The following is a 14666-nucleotide window of genomic DNA, read 5'->3' on the forward strand; positions in this document are numbered from 1 at the left end:
AACAAGTGCGTTTGTTATTTACGTTTATGCCACTCGTTCTACATAATATTTTAGTATGTATGAGTATGTACCATGTACCACTCTCTGATAGTACCAGAGGGGAAATGAGAGTGCTCACGCCCGGGGGGGTCTTTTTTGCCAGCGCTTTTGTTAATATAGACAGAGACAGGGCATATCCAAGAACAAAACCCATGCTAAATCTGTGGTTGTCAAGAAGAACATATGGCACATATACTTTCACTTTTGAGATATTGTCGTTTAAAGTTTTGATCACTAATGCTTTGATATAGGACATCGGTTAAATTGCATTATTTTTATGAGTCTTTCGAATTTGTTTTCATGACTTTTTTTCTGGTAAATACGTATAAACTGAAATTTTTTGAAATTGTAACATGTGGCGTTTTTCCTGACAATCACAGAAATATGGGTGTAAGTAGGTTCTGTTCCATGCTAAACCTGGATACGCTCTGTCTCTGTCTGTACCAGTCTGTGCTGACAAAAGTGTGCAAAAGTGGTGGCAGAAAAGGCGTGTGCATTCTCGTATCCTCTTTGCTAGTAGGTACATACAATTTTATCGATGTCGATTACTTTGGAGCAAGAAATAGAAGAAGAATGTTACATACATATCTGCGATACGATAGGTACCACATAGTACAGTACTTTTTATCCTGTCCTCTTCTACGCGGACGTGTTCGTACTCGTGTGTATTTAGTCGCGTACGTTGCTTGCTGCGCATCTATACATATACCTACAGTCTACACGTCTATAGTCTATACCAGTCTATACTGGTCTATACACTCTACACGCAAGAATGAAAGGTGCATGTGAAGATTCGTCGATCACGGGAAACTGTTTCGAAGCAGCAGGATGAAAATCTTACGATTCACTGCCACTTGACGCATCGAGAAATCATAATTGAAAGCACCATGGAGGATGACACTGATATTTACGGGGATCTGGCGAATGTCGAGATCAAGTTAGAGGAGAATGTGAGTATCGTAACGCAAGCTCTTTTTCTTCGTGAATTAGGTTAAGTTTTGCATCACAGATGCAATCATACGATACCCGCAGTTCGTAGCAAACCAGACGGAAAGTAATACTCGTGAATATGCGGAATTAAAGAAACAAATTGCAGAACTTACGACCAAGTTGGAAGATTGTCAAAATGTTAAGGAAACCTTGGAGGTGAATTTGGCCTCCTTATTGAAGACTGCAAAAGCGGAAATTACGCGGAAAGATAAAGTGATCGAAGATCTGCGAAAACAGTAAGTACACATTTTCTTTTCCGTCGCATCATCGAAACCACATATTTTTTAAATCCGATACAAATTGATGCAGGCTCGACGATATAATGTTCAAGAGAGGCGGATACTACAGAACGAACAATCGCGTTTGCAAAAAACCGACTTTTGTGGAGAACGGTACAATTCGTCGGCAGATAACAGAACAAATTTCTCTACCTCTCAGCCAAAATAAACACGAGTCAGCAGAAACAGATTCATCATATAATCTAACCAAAAGTTCTAACCTACCCAAGTCTACCTTAACGCCTCTTACAGTGTTTGGTGAACGGCTACTCAAAAGAATCGCCGAGACACAGTCTATGGAAAAAAGAGTGAAGCAACCGAGCAGATTTGGTAGTAATAACAGCTGTGTTACAACCATCGATGGTTACGTGGCAGAAAGCGACAAAGAAAATGGCTCTGTGAAAGAATATTCCGAAAAGGAACGGTTTGCAGCAACAGATTGTTCAGCTGAAGGGAGAAACGAAATAGATTCCACAGATGTTGCAGGCATTGTGGATAGGGGAGAAAACGATGGAATGGATAGAACGATGAACATCAAGTGTATCAAGTCTGAAGTTAAAGAATCTGCACCGAGATCAACGAATAAAGAACCGTGTGAGGATGTCAATAATGTTTTCGATAAGAAACACGAGCATACGAGAACATCGAGATTCGAATATTCGGAAAAATATACCGACCCGCGATTCAACACGTATTCGAACACGGGACGTAATCGCTACTCGTCCGTCGAACAACAAAGCAGAAAGCGTAGTCATCGATCGCCCACCATCGCGGTTCAACCAATTGAGAACGATGCGGATGAACGTTTCGCGAAGAGACACTGCAAGTCAGTAGAAAGATCGTCAATTACGACAGACGATTATCGATCGAGTAGCGTCGAAAGTCGTCGAAACAAGCAAAGAGAAGATCGTCGCACGAACGAAACGTGGGGAGATCGTCGATTGCGCGGGAGGCAACCTTCCTGCGAAAGTTCTCGGGACGATAGATATACGAGAAGCAAATCGGACAAGTATAACAATTATCGGGAGAGATCGGTCAGGCGGTACGATAACAGTTCTGACAGCACTGATTGCTCGAAAGCAGCTGCTAAGAGAGAATTTCGCGATTCACGAAGTGTGGAGAAGTATGCGAGATCCATAAATAAACGAAGTGATCGTTCCGAGGATTATGAATGTCAATCGAAAGAGCGGTTAAGAAACGTCGCCAGGAGAGGGATCGACAAGTCTGACGGAGAAAAACTGATGAACCGTACACGACATTCTGAAACCTTGAAATCCGAAAAGGCCACCGACACAAACAAATGTTTCGAAAGAAGCGATCGTCGTAGGTTTGCGGAAAATTATGAACCTCCTACGACGGTGACGAAACTTGCCAATCTATCGCGAAAACAACAGATCAATCGAAACAAAGATTACAAAAGTACGGATGCGAAAGAAATTGCACTTGACAACAGCGAAAGACGCGAAAGATCGCAAGATCGTTGGACAAACGGTGAAAAACCGGAACCATCGGTCATTTCGGTCGACGCAACAAATACAAATAACGTTATCAGTGCCTCTACCGCTACCGCTACCACTAACGCTGTCGCGACGTGTTTTGCGACTGTTGTATCGCTGAACAAACAAAACGTCGAAAATAACGAGAGCGCGGAAAACGTTGAGAACATTGAGAAATTTATCCGTAATTACCACACCACCGATGGTAATCATCCTAAAAATAGTCTCAGTTCAGAAAGAAACGATACGTCGAAGTTAGCGGAGGAACATGAATCAACTACAATCCACGTTTTCAAGGATCAGGCCAATTTGAAGGAGCAACGCGACACGATTCGCTCGGATGACGTCAAATCTGCTGAAACGAATACAAAGCTAGAGGCAGTCGAAACGAAGGGTGCGGTTCAACTAGTTTCTCAAGACTCCTCCAGGGATGGTACAAAAGAAAACGAAACAACGTCGGTACCGTCACTTGTAGAATATGAAAAATCCAACAAAGTATCAGAAAGTAATGATTTGATCGATTTAGCGGCCGATAAAGCATTAATTAACTCAAGAACAAATGGACTACTTCCAAGTTCTAACACGAGTAATACTTTCCAAATTTCTGAACCAGGATGCAATGGTAATGTTAATGTCGACGGTGACGATAAGGATAAGAATAAGGGTGACGACAAAATTCGCTGTCCAAATGTTCCCAGAGATGTCGAGGCCGATAAACTTAATAGTAATTGCGACTACAGTGTTCCTGATATTACTAAAGGTAACGACGATGACCACGTTCGCAATCATGAGAGTCACAGCAACGTCAAAGTTCACAAAAAACCCAATGACAACGATCACAAAACCGTTCGAAACAAAGAAGGAGCGAGCAAGGAAGAAGGCAGAGCAGACCTTGCAGAGAAATTAGATGAAAAACTCGAAAACGAAGAAGGCAAGGTAAACAAGGGAAAGAAAGAGAATAGTAAAGCTGTAACGAAACAAGGACCACGCGAGACGGAAAAGTCGTCGATGAATTGCGACAGTACAAACAGAAAAAACACGTCTACGAACGTACACGGAAAAATAATTGTGTTCGCACGGCGCAAAAAACCTGTACGCTTAGCAAACACTAACGCAAACATGACTGTCCTTATAAATAACAGTCTTAATAATAGTTGATCCGACGTCAATTGTACGATGAAAGGTAATTCTTTGGTAACAATTCGAGATAAGAGACCGGTAATAAGAGAGAGATTAGAGAGAGAGAGATAAGAGAGCGTATCAGAGAGAACCGATTGGAGCAACTCGACAAACGACAAACCGAAGAATGTTGTCCGAAAAAAAGAATTTGTATAAAATGCTGTAAATAACAAGTTAAATGTGTACATACTGTTCAGTGGAAAGCTGTGTATCATAGTAAGTTCAACATGTGTCTTTCCAATGTTTGCCGTGTGCAATTTTTAATTCGAAACGAAACGATGAGCGTCACGGTAATCAGTCCGTGTAACGACTACAACGTATCTTCTATGTACATATAGATTTTTCAACTCGAACTAATAATCGAAACGTGTTTCTTCGTTATTCTGTTAAAATAAATATCATGAAATGAACTAGCATTGTGCGTAATTGATCACCGAAACAATAAAAAAAAGTAAAGAATTTTGTGTAGAACGAACTCGACTCTAGAAACCCCACCAATTAGGTTACAGGACAGAAGGTAACGTGAAGCGACGTGACGACGCGACGCAGAGCGTCCTAGCGTCGCACACGCTCTGCGCTGTCGCAGAGTCGGAATAGACCGAACAAAACCGAGAGAGAGAGAGAATGGGAGAGCGCGCGCAAGAAAGAGAGAGAGAGAGAGTGCAAAAGAGAAGGATAGAGAAAGAGAGAGAGAAGAGGAAGTATGAACATTGATATATCGTGTACATAGCTGTCGTTTATAAGATTTGAATAATTCTGCAGAGCGCTGGTGAAAACAAGTTTCGAAAATCCATAGATATGTATAGGTAAGGGGCGGATGGTTTACCGAGCGTCCCTAAGTCGCGCATCACCCTGAATTCACGGCTACACCTCGTCGTTCGTCCAGCCCAGATTCCGATCGATTCTTCCGTACTGCTAGTGTTCGTGTCGCTAACAGCCTCGCGGTCCCGAAATATGGGCTCGATCGTCCTAAAGTCACTCTCGGTTCTCCTCGGAATATTTTTTGTTTTCGTCGGCACCATGAAGTTAACTTCGCACATCAGCAAGGATCTTCACAAGGACTTGGTGAGTCAAAGCTTGCTTTTAGAATGTAATTATATAACAGAAATTTACCCCATCTTACGGGTCGCGTTTCACTCGACCGAGATTTTATTTTCGCCAATATTCCCGTATTCATTTCGACCCTGGCCCTGTCTGTTATCAGATCTCGCACCCTCTCTCATCTTTCCTACTCTAACTTTCGCACGTCACGACGTGCTGAACCGTTGTATCGTGCCGTGTCGCGTTGCGTTGCGTTCTGCTCTGTTCTGTTGCGTTCCGATACGTTCATTTTCCCTCGTCCACCCTCCTCGTACTCGACAATGCCCACTTTCGCGATAACGTGTATCGCGTAATCCCGAGTAGTCCAACGATTTTGTCAATAGTTTGTTTTTATTCACCCTCTCGTTTCAACGAATTTTTACGAGTTGCAAGTTTACAGTTGTTTTCGCTACCAAGGCTATTTAGCTACCGATCGTAACGCGCGCGTTTCCATTTCTTTTTGCCCTCCCTTTATTTTCGGTATGCCGAAAAAACGATACTATTCTGCTACTCTAATTCCTGAATATCGGATATCGAACAATTCAAGAAGTAAGGAGATAGAGAAATCGATACAGGCAGACATGCGAGATTATTATAAAGAATGTAAAACAGTGTTGCGACAAGTAAACAACGATATCCAGCCGATCGTGGCATCGATGTTTGTTGATCGGTACGCGATCGGTTCATTGAAAAGATTCGAACGAACGGAATTTTTGTAGAATACGATCAAATCTTGAGGTAATTCGGTTTGCTTCGATGCGACTCGTGAAAAGATTATTTTCGTCTGCTGTTGTTACTCAATGCCCAAAGTTATAGTTATAAACTGCGATCCTTTTGGTAATGGGCCAAATATCGTCGCGAGTGCCAGCGTTCGATGTTCACTGGCCAGACAATTGTGATAATTTTCTTTGCGCGATTACCTATACATATACTATTCGTTAGTAAGGACAACCACCTTTTCCCTCGGTTACGATCGCTGTGTGTTGACCAGCGCGATCGCGTTGTTTGTTGATTTTTCCAGAGAAAAGAATATGTCAAGTACGCAAAAGTGTTTCCTCTGTCTGGAACGTTGGACTTCAAAGTACCGAGCAAATGGTATAGAAGAGTTGTCGGATCGCTCGAGATCATCTGCGGACTTGCAATGGCGATAGTGCCCAGCCGTAAGAAAACAACGAAATCTACCTTTCCACTGTCCTGCTCCACCACATTGTGCGCCAGTTTCTCTACGTTACGCTGACAACGTCTTACCTTTTCAGACAAGATAAAGAACGCGTCGAACGCGGTGTTACTCTTATTAATGTTAATGGCCGTGTATTCTCACTACATGGTCAACGATAAATTCGAGAGGATCGCTCCAGCTTTGGTAAGAGTACAATAAGAAAGTACAATAAGAAAACAACGAGACACTATTGAACATTAATGTACTTTTAGGTGTTCTTCTTCATGCTGACAGGGCGTCTAGTGATAGACTGGCAATTGAGACGAGAGGACGCGCAATCGGTCACAGCGAACGGTTTAGACGATAAAACCAAAAAGCAGGATTGAATCCAAGACTGTTTGATGCGTACGCGTGCGAGTCAACGCGAGACTTTGATTACGCGTACCGAATCCGAGATTATAGCCGACAGTCACGCTAAAAACTTCACGTTAACAAACAACAAGAAAGAAAAGAGTTTCACGGGTTTCGCTATCCTTACGATCTTCCACGTTTCGAGTCGAATGGAGATCAATTGATTCGACAACATCCGAAATTTGTTACTTCACCTTTGCGAATACTTATCGAATGTGATAATCGAATTTCTTATTCGTATTCGTGTTCAAGTTCATGTTCATATCCGCGTCTTATCGAGATCACCCTTAACAATAAGAGATAACGATACGGAAAAACTGCGAGATGGATTTCTCTATCTCGAGCGAGTCGGTTCTTTCCAATTTCGAATAATGAATTGCGAATCACGAATTCGGAAGAGAAAAACTATCGTTTCGATTGATAACCCAGTTACCGGCGGTATGGTATTATAATAATATAGTTGGCCGTGAAGGTCGATGTGAAACTTTAGCTCAAACACAAGGTATTAACTGCCATTCGAATTAATGTGTTCCCGTGATATTGTGTTAAGATGTACGTGTCCTTAGATGATAATTAATATCAGCATTTCAGTGCACTTTTCATTTTCTCGTTTTTCCTTTTTAAGCACGTCCTTGATTCGATTTAGGCGAAAACGCGTTAACCAAAAGTTGTTGAATAGATCGAAAACAAGAACTGTGTCACTCATCCATCTACAATATCTATCGTTTGGTGCGTTTACAAGCAACCATAATTACCCATGTAATCGTAGATCGCGATACGTCTTTTAGTTAGCCTCGTCATCGTCATAGTCGTACAGATTTTTAATATTCCGACTCTCTCTCGTGTCAAACAATAATCGAAGTTTGTCGGGAAGACCACATGAAATGAAGGGCACAGAATAATAAAAACGCACGGAACGGCATATTCGCAATTCCAACAATCTTTTTTTTCAAACGATGAACGCACCGTAGCGATATCACTCAAAATTCTATTAAATATTTATATAATCAACCGAGGATCTGGTTCATTCTTTAGGCTGGTTAGTATTTTATAGCACGTAAGGACGCCATCAAATATTTTAGATACAAAAAACCATATTTACGATATCCATACTATATTATATATACAGTACATACTCATATACGTATTCATTTACATACCTATACACATATTTACACGTACAAGTACACGTACACGGCTTTCTTTGTCGATTTCACATCAACGTTAAATTGTGCTTATCAAGCAGACGGACGAGCTCAAGCAATTCGATGCATAAACGTGTAAAAATCGTTCTATTAGTGTTTATTATCGATAATATTTTCTCTCCTTTCCTATCTTGAAAGAATAAGCAAAAATGTTAAAAGTTTATCTGTTGTACTCACGATGCAACAATATCATTATTTTTCATTCGTGTTCCTTTCGTGTATCGTAACACTGGAAATAGACTTATGTTATGGTGATCAATTTCAATACAAGCATCGATTCACCTTCGATTTTTCAAGCATACAAGGACAAGTATGTTAAGAAGAGAAACAGCTTTCCTTTTCGGCGTGGCTGTATGTAATAACGCAAACGGTTCAATAAATAACTTATAATTTTTACTTTTGTAAACAATCCAACAATCCAGTTTAATCTGCGTCTTGGCCAGTAGTCAACAGATTTATAGCCTTTCGAAGATTTAATACAGCTGTTGGTACGTCGTCGTAATTTAAAGCGCTTCCAGCCCATTTGATAAATTTCTGTGCCTTGTTCATTTGATCCAACGACAAGTTGATTCCTCCTAACAAACATGTTCAAGTCAAATCCCATACGATTCGATCGAATTCGATACTATTTATATTTTACTGTAATACCCTCTGTTTCCGCTTTTGTATTCGGATGGTAGTTATCTGCAATTTCAGAAGACCCTTCGTCTATACTCCCTTTCTTAGGCATATTGTATGTTGTTGTATCGAACGAGTCAACGTCGCCGGTGTTACTTCTTCCGTTCGAATCGAAGGATGCTTTGCCTTCCTCTGGTTTCTCCTGACTTCCAGCACTGTTGTTTGCTCCAACTAAATCAATGAGATAACCGGACCATTATAAAATACAATCTACAGTATTGTTACCATTAGAATACCTTCGTCCATGCTATTACCTGAATCAAAACCTTCCATGTTGTCCTCTAAAGGTCCAGGTACAGGTGTCTCACCATTTTTCAAACAATTGTGAATATACGTCGCCTTCCATTTAGCATATTTTCCTTTCTGCACCGCTTCTTCGGTCAATTCACCGAATACAGTCAATACATCATACAACAAGCCAGCAGAGAAAAAACTTTGAATTGTTGCTTTACTAAAATCACCAGCCCTATCTCTTTTATCCGCATACAGAAACAGCTTGAGAGCCCAATTCTCTAAATGTGCTTGTGCGACTATATCGTTTGTAATCGCTTCATTCTCTCGTAATTCTTTCTTAGTTGTTTCTAACCAATCCATTAATTTTAGTAAGAAATTTGTTTGGTCCGTCGTTTTCGTTGAAAGTTTCAGTCCTGTTTGGAGCGCATATAGGCGACCTATAATTATTATCTACTGTTAGATTTTCAAGATGCACAATAATTTGCAACCATCGGTTACCTATAATGTAACAAAATATTATATCGAGATCCGATACATACACCAGTAACTAACAACAGGATCTCGTTCATGATGACTGGCTGCTATCTTTAAATATTGCTCTATGCTTTTCAAAGGAGCTGGAACGTCCGGTAAATTTGGGTTAACCATGCTGCTCTCGAAAACGTTGTTCTCTCTCTGAAAAACAAGTTTTGCTTTAGTTCACTGTGCGTTGTTATTCCGTATTGTCTACTATACTTTCTGATAACACTTACGATAATTGGTATAAATCGTGCGGCAAAAATCTCACCGTTGAACGTTCTGTCAAAATTATTCGGCTACTCTATTCGTTTTATCAGCTTACCTTATCTTCTTTTAATCGATCTCTTTGTCGGTTGCGTAACAGTTAAAAATTCTTACATACATGCAATGTACAAAATAAAATAAATCTTCTTGGTTCGTTAAGTTTTTAAACAATTTCATTTCATTCAATTTCATTTCATCGAAACATCCTGTTTTGATCAAAGAGGATTAGATAGAGGCGACAGTCCCATAAGAGCCCTCTCGTTTCGCAGCGCTCCTAACGTGTTAGGAACCGAACTATTCGTTTATCCCCTTGCTCCGCACTCCGCACCGCGAAAACAGGGGGGTGGCTCTATGGCCAGCTCGTCTCGCATTTTGCGAGTACTCGAACAGCCCTACTTGGCCCTACCCTGATAACCAAATTCTCGATTTTTGCCTGGGATTCTCCGCGCGTATTAGTAGCTATTTTTGCCGTCTAATAGCGGAGGGCAATAGCAGAAGGCAAATTGAAGGCAGCCAGCCGGCCGAAGCTGAATTTGTTTAAGAGGGCAGTACCGTCGCGTCTACTGATCTGATTGGCTAATATCGTTTTACAGGGCCGCATCGTCGGTGAGGGTAGTTCGCACTGATGTGGCAGATGTCAGCAGCGAAGTAATCGAGCGCACGAGGAAGAAGATCGATCGACACCAATCGATACGATCAGCGTGTCGTTCGGAATAACGCATACGGTCGTGCGCAGGCGCGGCAGCTCCCCACTACGCACAGATGCACATTTTGTGCACATGCAAATTTTACTTATTCTCATATTTATGTTATTTTTCTTAGACTGCGGATCTTTATGCGAAATAAAAATTGTCTGCATAGATTGCAAGAGATGGAAACTATAAAAATTGCATTGCCATACCATTTTCTCTACAGTTCAATTTCAATTCATTACATTTCGAAATTTATTGAAATGTGTTTATGGAAAAAAAGTGTCGTTCGACGGAAAAGAAAATTTATATTTTTTTTATGACTACTATACACTTATTTTAATGTTTAAATATTAATAATTTTAAATTCAGACTACTCAATATCAGAAGGGATAATAAATGAATGAAGTAGGAAATAATAAATATTATATTTTTTCATTTAGTTTGATTATTTTTCTTTATTAGTCAACTATTAGTCAAATTTTTACAAACCTTGACTTGCGCGAACACAGAAGATGATTTGCAGGACAAATCTGATAAACAGGTTCTGGATGATCAGCTTTTCTTCGTAACTCCTCCCGTGAATCGCTCGAGTACAGTGCTGCTCTCACCGCATTTCTTCTTGGTTGAAAATGGTTGAAAAGAGGATTGTCTTATTATACAGACCTGCACAGACCTGGGCGACGCTGGCTCGAAAAATACATGTTGCTGTTGCTGCTTCTCACCAAAGAGGACTGAAGAGGACTAATCCCAACTAATCCTGACTAATCCTCTTTGCTTCTCACCTTCTCTTGCTCAGTAACACTCAATTACACTCAGTAAGACAGTTCCAGTCCCCACGTCATCCACTCCGACAAAGGAGTTGCAGGCTGCAACAGGCTGCAAATGGCTGCAACTTGCAGCAACATGTGTTTTTCGAGCCAGCGTCGCCCAGATCTGTTATATATTCGCCAATCACATCATCACATCAGTACGACTCGACGGTACTGCCCTCTTAAACAAATTCAGCTTCGGCCGGCTGGCTGCCTTCAATTTGCCTTCAATTTGCCTTCAATTTGCCTTCTGCTATTGCCCTCCGCTATTAGACGGCAAAAATAGCTACTAATACGCGCGGAGAATCCCAGGCAAAAATCGAGTTAATCCCACCTTGAGCAACTCGAACAATAGCGCAGCTCGGAACGGGCCAATTCTTAGCTCTAGGTAGGATTATCCCTCGGCAGGCCTGGTTATCAGGGTACTGTACTCGTTTTCGTCACTCCACGTGGAGTCCGTTGTGCTATCAGGGTATATTCCTATATCCATGACTAAACCACGTGTTTGACATGTGACGGATTCGATGCATTAAACATTTCAGAAAGAAAACAGACTGACAAACAAAAAGAGAAAGCAGAAGGAAAAATGTCACGGCGTCCAGAACATTTAGCTCCACCCGATGTGGTAAGAATGAATTTATTAATGAGTTTGAAACACTTGATATAGTCAAGTTCTCTTGTAGTTCTACAATGAATCAGAAGCTCGGAAGTACACGCAAAAGTAAGTTAATCATTTGATTTGTATTTATGCCTGTCCACTTCTTACATTTTCTTTTAACGAATTGATGATATTAGTTAACACGTATTTATAATTATGCAGCTCTCGAATGATAGAGATACAAGAGCAAATGTGCAGACGCGCTATAGAGCTTCTCCTGTTGCCAGAAGACAAACCTTTCTTGCTTCTAGATATCGGATGCGGTTCTGGTCTAAGCGGTAGTGTTATCGAGGAGTATGGGCATACATGGATCGGAGTTGATATATCATCAGCTATGTTAGGCTAGTATATACCTGTTAAATGTAATTTTTGATGTACTATCTTTTAATTGTCTTATCTTGCTTAGATTTTTTGGTGTTTCGTATCAACAGGTGTGGCATTGGAAAGAGAAGTCGAGGGTGATCTAATGTTAGGGGACATGGGTCAGGGAATGCCGTTTCGAGCAGGAAGTTTCGACGGAGCAATTAGTATCTCCGCATTGCAATGGTTATGCAACGCTGACAAAAGTTCACACGAACCGTTGAAGCGTGTATACAAATTTTTCTCCACATTATACTCGTGCTTATCGAGATCTGCACGAGCAGTCTTTCAGTTTTACCCTGAAAACAACGAACAAGTCGAATTAGTTACAACTCAAGCTACAAGAGCAGGTTTCTATGGCGGCGTCGTTGTAGATTTTCCAAACAGTACCAAAGCAAAAAAGTTCTTTCTGGTTCTAATGACTGGCGGACCCATGGCTCTTCCACAAGCTTTAGGTGTGAACGACGACAATAGTGTTATATCTTATGCAGCAAGAAGGTTGATATTTTAATAATCTTTAAACTTTAATAATCCCAAGTTCAATGTAAACATTTATTCCTCTTCCTTTTTAGAGAACAAATCAGGAAAGCTAGAGGTAAACCATTAAAAAAGAGCAGAGATTGGATTGCCGAGAAAAAAGAAAGACGACGAAGACAGGACAAGAAGGTTCCAAACGATTCAAAATACACTGGAAGGAGAAGATGTGGTCGATTTTAATATGCTTTACCTTTCACATACTTTTTCGACGATACATTTCATCGTGTTTGTATCTTCGAGTCTATGCTCAGATGTATGTACATATATTTATGTTTCTACAATATTTATGTAATACAGAGACTTCGATAATTTCTTGAAATCTATTTGAACTTTGGTTTTAGTAGTACGTGTCCAAGCGTGCAAGCATAGAAAATTCTGCAATTAATTCGTCCAGGTCAAAGAAGTATATGAATTGTATTTGTGGAGCTATACATACTAATAAGGTTACTAACAAGAATATAATAAAATTAAAGATTCTTTACAACGTTCGTACCAACCATATCAAGTTATTCTACTCTGGCAACAAGAACTGAGACAAGCTTTTATGAATATTAGGGTGCACAGCCTTTTCCAGTTCTTCTCTATCTAACCAACAGTGCTTCAACTTGGAAGAAACATCTCCACTTATATACTTTGCTAGGAAATAGAATATTTTTGCTCCATCTTTTCCCTTGAGTCTTACATCTTTCGGATATTTGTATTCGTAGAAGCCAATCGGTGCATTACCATAAAATTTTACTTTAATATTATTACCACAACATTCTTGCACGGTTCTCTGTGCAGTCTAAAAAAGAAAATGAGTGGACATTTACATATTAGATATCGATGGATCAATTTTCTATGAATAACATAGTAACAAGCCTTGCCTCTATCATAGTCTCTGTACTTTCACGTATGTTTTGCGGTGGAATCCAAACATTATTGTTTCCTATTTGTTCATTTACCAATAGCACTAAAGTTTTATCCAATTTACGATTTAACGATATTACAAGATTATCTTCTTCAGCTTCCATAGTGTAAGAAATGGAATGTAATATTAGCGTTTAGAATAACTCAACACTACGGAAGTAGATAAGAAAATAAGTAAATTTACCATACCATTTACTCTTGGTGCAAACTGAAATTTTGCTAATTCTTGTTTGCTAGAATCTTTGAAATCTTCCAAGGTTTGAGTTTTAGCTTTATCTACGTTTTCATCTGTAGATACTTCCTTCCCTTTTTGGCTTTTTTCCTTTTTCATCTGTATTTCAAAATCTGACAATAAACTGTTCTCAAACTCTATTTGATCTAACATCTGTTGATGTCGCGCTTCGATATCCTCCATTGGTTTTGTAATTATTGCGTGACGTTCTAAACAAACGGCACTGAACAAATCCCATTTTCCGTCGGTTTCAATGTTTACTTGCGACAGTGTTCTAAATATAACCTTCGCTGCCGATGGAGTACCTGTACAGAACCTTTTTCTTTGTTTCAAGTTATTATTTTAGTAATCTTATTTTTATGTAATAAAGATGTCCATGTTGTCCAATAAATATATTTGATCGAATGGTAAACAACGAGAATCGATGAAAGGTATCTTACCTCGAAATAACATAGCCGCATTGTTCAAAGTATGACACTTTAATATTTTCTTTAACATTGTTGTGTTCCTTTTTTACATGCCTAAGTGAAAAATGAAGATAAAGAGAAAATTTCGACTTCAATTAAAACTACGGTAACACAGTGTAAAGAATAAGTTAACAGTATAAGTACACTTTTTATACGGTATGCATAACAACGTGCTTATACGACTATATACATACAACTACTACACTGTACTACACTATGTACACTGTGCACGTACACGTTTGATCGCATACATGTGTAATATAAATATAAAATATCGTTTGTGTAGATGGCGCTATTCCTCTACAGTGAAGATTGGTGAAGATCATTTATTATTTATGTCATTTTATGTATTTCGTGCGAAGAAACAAATCATTCTCATATTTTATATTCAGACAGCACATTCTTCTCTATCAAGGTAAAATTATTTAACGATATTTGTAAAATACATGTTTGGTATCTTATTTCTACGT

At 39.7% G+C, this 14666-nt stretch overlaps 5 protein-coding genes across 9 annotated transcripts; 3 read left to right on the top strand and 2 right to left on the bottom strand.

Moving 5' to 3' along the window:
- The first annotated feature begins 364 nt into the window (after window positions 1-364).
- On the top strand, window positions 365-5047 carry Flash (FLICE-associated huge protein). Of its 2 annotated transcripts, none has more exons than XM_076425349.1 (3): window positions 365-989; window positions 1136-1265; window positions 1339-5047. In XM_076425349.1, exon 3 carries the CDS (start codon window positions 1352-1354, stop codon window positions 3959-3961), a length of 2610 nt encoding a protein of 869 aa, XP_076281464.1. In that variant the 5' UTR covers window positions 365-989; window positions 1136-1265; window positions 1339-1351; the 3' UTR covers window positions 3962-5047. The 2 variants fall into 2 exon arrangements, with proteins under 2 accessions (XP_076281464.1, XP_076281456.1); XM_076425341.1 differs by having other exon boundaries at window positions 367-989; window positions 1072-1265.
- On the top strand, window positions 4912-8231 carry LOC143210029 (putative acetylcholine receptor chaperone). Its single transcript, XM_076426458.1, has 4 exons — window positions 4912-5047; window positions 6084-6222; window positions 6319-6425; window positions 6494-8231. Exons 1-4 carry the CDS (start codon window positions 4937-4939, stop codon window positions 6605-6607), a joined length of 471 nt encoding a protein of 156 aa, XP_076282573.1. The 5' UTR covers window positions 4912-4936; the 3' UTR covers window positions 6608-8231.
- Window positions 7728-9889, bottom strand: Vta1 (vesicle trafficking 1). Its single transcript, XM_076426161.1, has 5 exons — window positions 9502-9889; window positions 9289-9424; window positions 8770-9186; window positions 8486-8686; window positions 7728-8412 (listed from the first exon to the last, which is right to left on the bottom strand). Exons 2-5 carry the CDS (start codon window positions 9395-9397, stop codon window positions 8261-8263), a joined length of 879 nt encoding a protein of 292 aa, XP_076282276.1. The 5' UTR covers window positions 9398-9424; window positions 9502-9889; the 3' UTR covers window positions 7728-8260.
- Window positions 9890-10651: 762 nt separating this feature from the next.
- On the bottom strand, window positions 10652-14421 carry Mrpl46 (mitochondrial ribosomal protein L46). 2 transcript variants are annotated; one of them, XM_076426355.1, is made up of 5 exons: window positions 14170-14421; window positions 13687-14034; window positions 13455-13594; window positions 13082-13372; window positions 10652-12963 (listed from the first exon to the last, which is right to left on the bottom strand). In XM_076426355.1, the coding sequence occupies exons 1-4, from the start codon at window positions 14225-14227 to the stop codon at window positions 13100-13102; spliced, it is 819 nt and encodes a 272-aa protein (XP_076282470.1). In that variant the 5' UTR covers window positions 14228-14421; the 3' UTR covers window positions 10652-12963; window positions 13082-13099. The 2 variants fall into 2 exon arrangements, with proteins under 2 accessions (XP_076282470.1, XP_076282461.1); XM_076426346.1 differs by having other exon boundaries at window positions 13086-13372; window positions 14170-14419.
- LOC143209912 (18S rRNA (guanine-N(7))-methyltransferase) lies at window positions 11462-13072 on the top strand. Of its 3 annotated transcripts, XM_076426236.1 has the most exons (7): window positions 11487-11505; window positions 11576-11658; window positions 11717-11754; window positions 11854-12032; window positions 12123-12549; window positions 12624-12841; window positions 12930-13072. In XM_076426236.1, exons 2-6 carry the CDS (start codon window positions 11620-11622, stop codon window positions 12766-12768), a joined length of 828 nt encoding a protein of 275 aa, XP_076282351.1. In that variant the 5' UTR covers window positions 11487-11505; window positions 11576-11619; the 3' UTR covers window positions 12769-12841; window positions 12930-13072. The 3 variants fall into 3 exon arrangements, with proteins under 3 accessions (XP_076282341.1, XP_076282361.1, XP_076282351.1); XM_076426226.1 differs by having other exon boundaries at window positions 11462-11658; window positions 12933-13072; XM_076426246.1 differs by having other exon boundaries at window positions 11462-11658; window positions 11943-12032.
- Window positions 14422-14666: the final 245 nt, after the last annotated feature.

The sequence above is a fragment of the Lasioglossum baleicum genome, chromosome 1 (genome assembly GCF_051020765.1).
Source record: "Lasioglossum baleicum chromosome 1, iyLasBale1, whole genome shotgun sequence".
NCBI lineage: Eukaryota > Metazoa > Arthropoda > Insecta > Hymenoptera > Halictidae > Lasioglossum > Lasioglossum baleicum.

Coding starts and splice junctions, on each gene's coding strand:
- Flash (XM_076425341.1), top strand. CDS start 927: ATGGAGGATGACACTGATATTTACGGGGATCTGGCGAATGTCGAGATC. Junction 990..1,071: donor AGATCAAGTTAGAGGAGAAT/GTGAGTATCGTA, acceptor CGATACCCGCAG/TTCGTAGCAAACCAGACGGA. Junction 1,266..1,338: donor ATCGAAGATCTGCGAAAACA/GTAAGTACACAT, acceptor AAATTGATGCAG/GCTCGACGATATAATGTTCA.
- LOC143210029 (XM_076426458.1), top strand. CDS start 4,937: ATGGGCTCGATCGTCCTAAAGTCACTCTCGGTTCTCCTCGGAATATTT. Junction 6,223..6,318: donor AATGGCGATAGTGCCCAGCC/GTAAGAAAACAA, acceptor TTACCTTTTCAG/ACAAGATAAAGAACGCGTCG. Junction 6,426..6,493: donor AGAGGATCGCTCCAGCTTTG/GTAAGAGTACAA, acceptor ATGTACTTTTAG/GTGTTCTTCTTCATGCTGAC.
- Vta1 (XM_076426161.1), bottom strand. CDS start 9,397: ATGGTTAACCCAAATTTACCGGACGTTCCAGCTCCTTTGAAAAGCATA. Junction 8,687..8,769: donor CATGGAAGGTTTTGATTCAG/GTAATAGCATGG, acceptor TCATTGATTTAG/TTGGAGCAAACAACAGTGCT. Junction 8,413..8,485: donor TACAAAAGCGGAAACAGAGG/GTATTACAGTAA, acceptor CATGTTTGTTAG/GAGGAATCAACTTGTCGTTG.
- LOC143209912 (XM_076426226.1), top strand. CDS start 11,620: ATGTCACGGCGTCCAGAACATTTAGCTCCACCCGATGTG. Junction 11,659..11,716: donor ATTTAGCTCCACCCGATGTG/GTAAGAATGAAT, acceptor GTTCTCTTGTAG/TTCTACAATGAATCAGAAGC. Junction 12,033..12,122: donor TATATCATCAGCTATGTTAG/GCTAGTATATAC, acceptor TCGTATCAACAG/GTGTGGCATTGGAAAGAGAA.
- Mrpl46 (XM_076426355.1), bottom strand. CDS start 14,227: ATGTTAAAGAAAATATTAAAGTGTCATACTTTGAACAATGCGGCTATG. Junction 14,035..14,169: donor TGCGGCTATGTTATTTCGAG/GTAAGATACCTT, acceptor GGTTCTGTACAG/GTACTCCATCGGCAGCGAAG. Junction 13,373..13,454: donor GTACAGAGACTATGATAGAG/GCAAGGCTTGTT, acceptor TTTCTTTTTTAG/ACTGCACAGAGAACCGTGCA.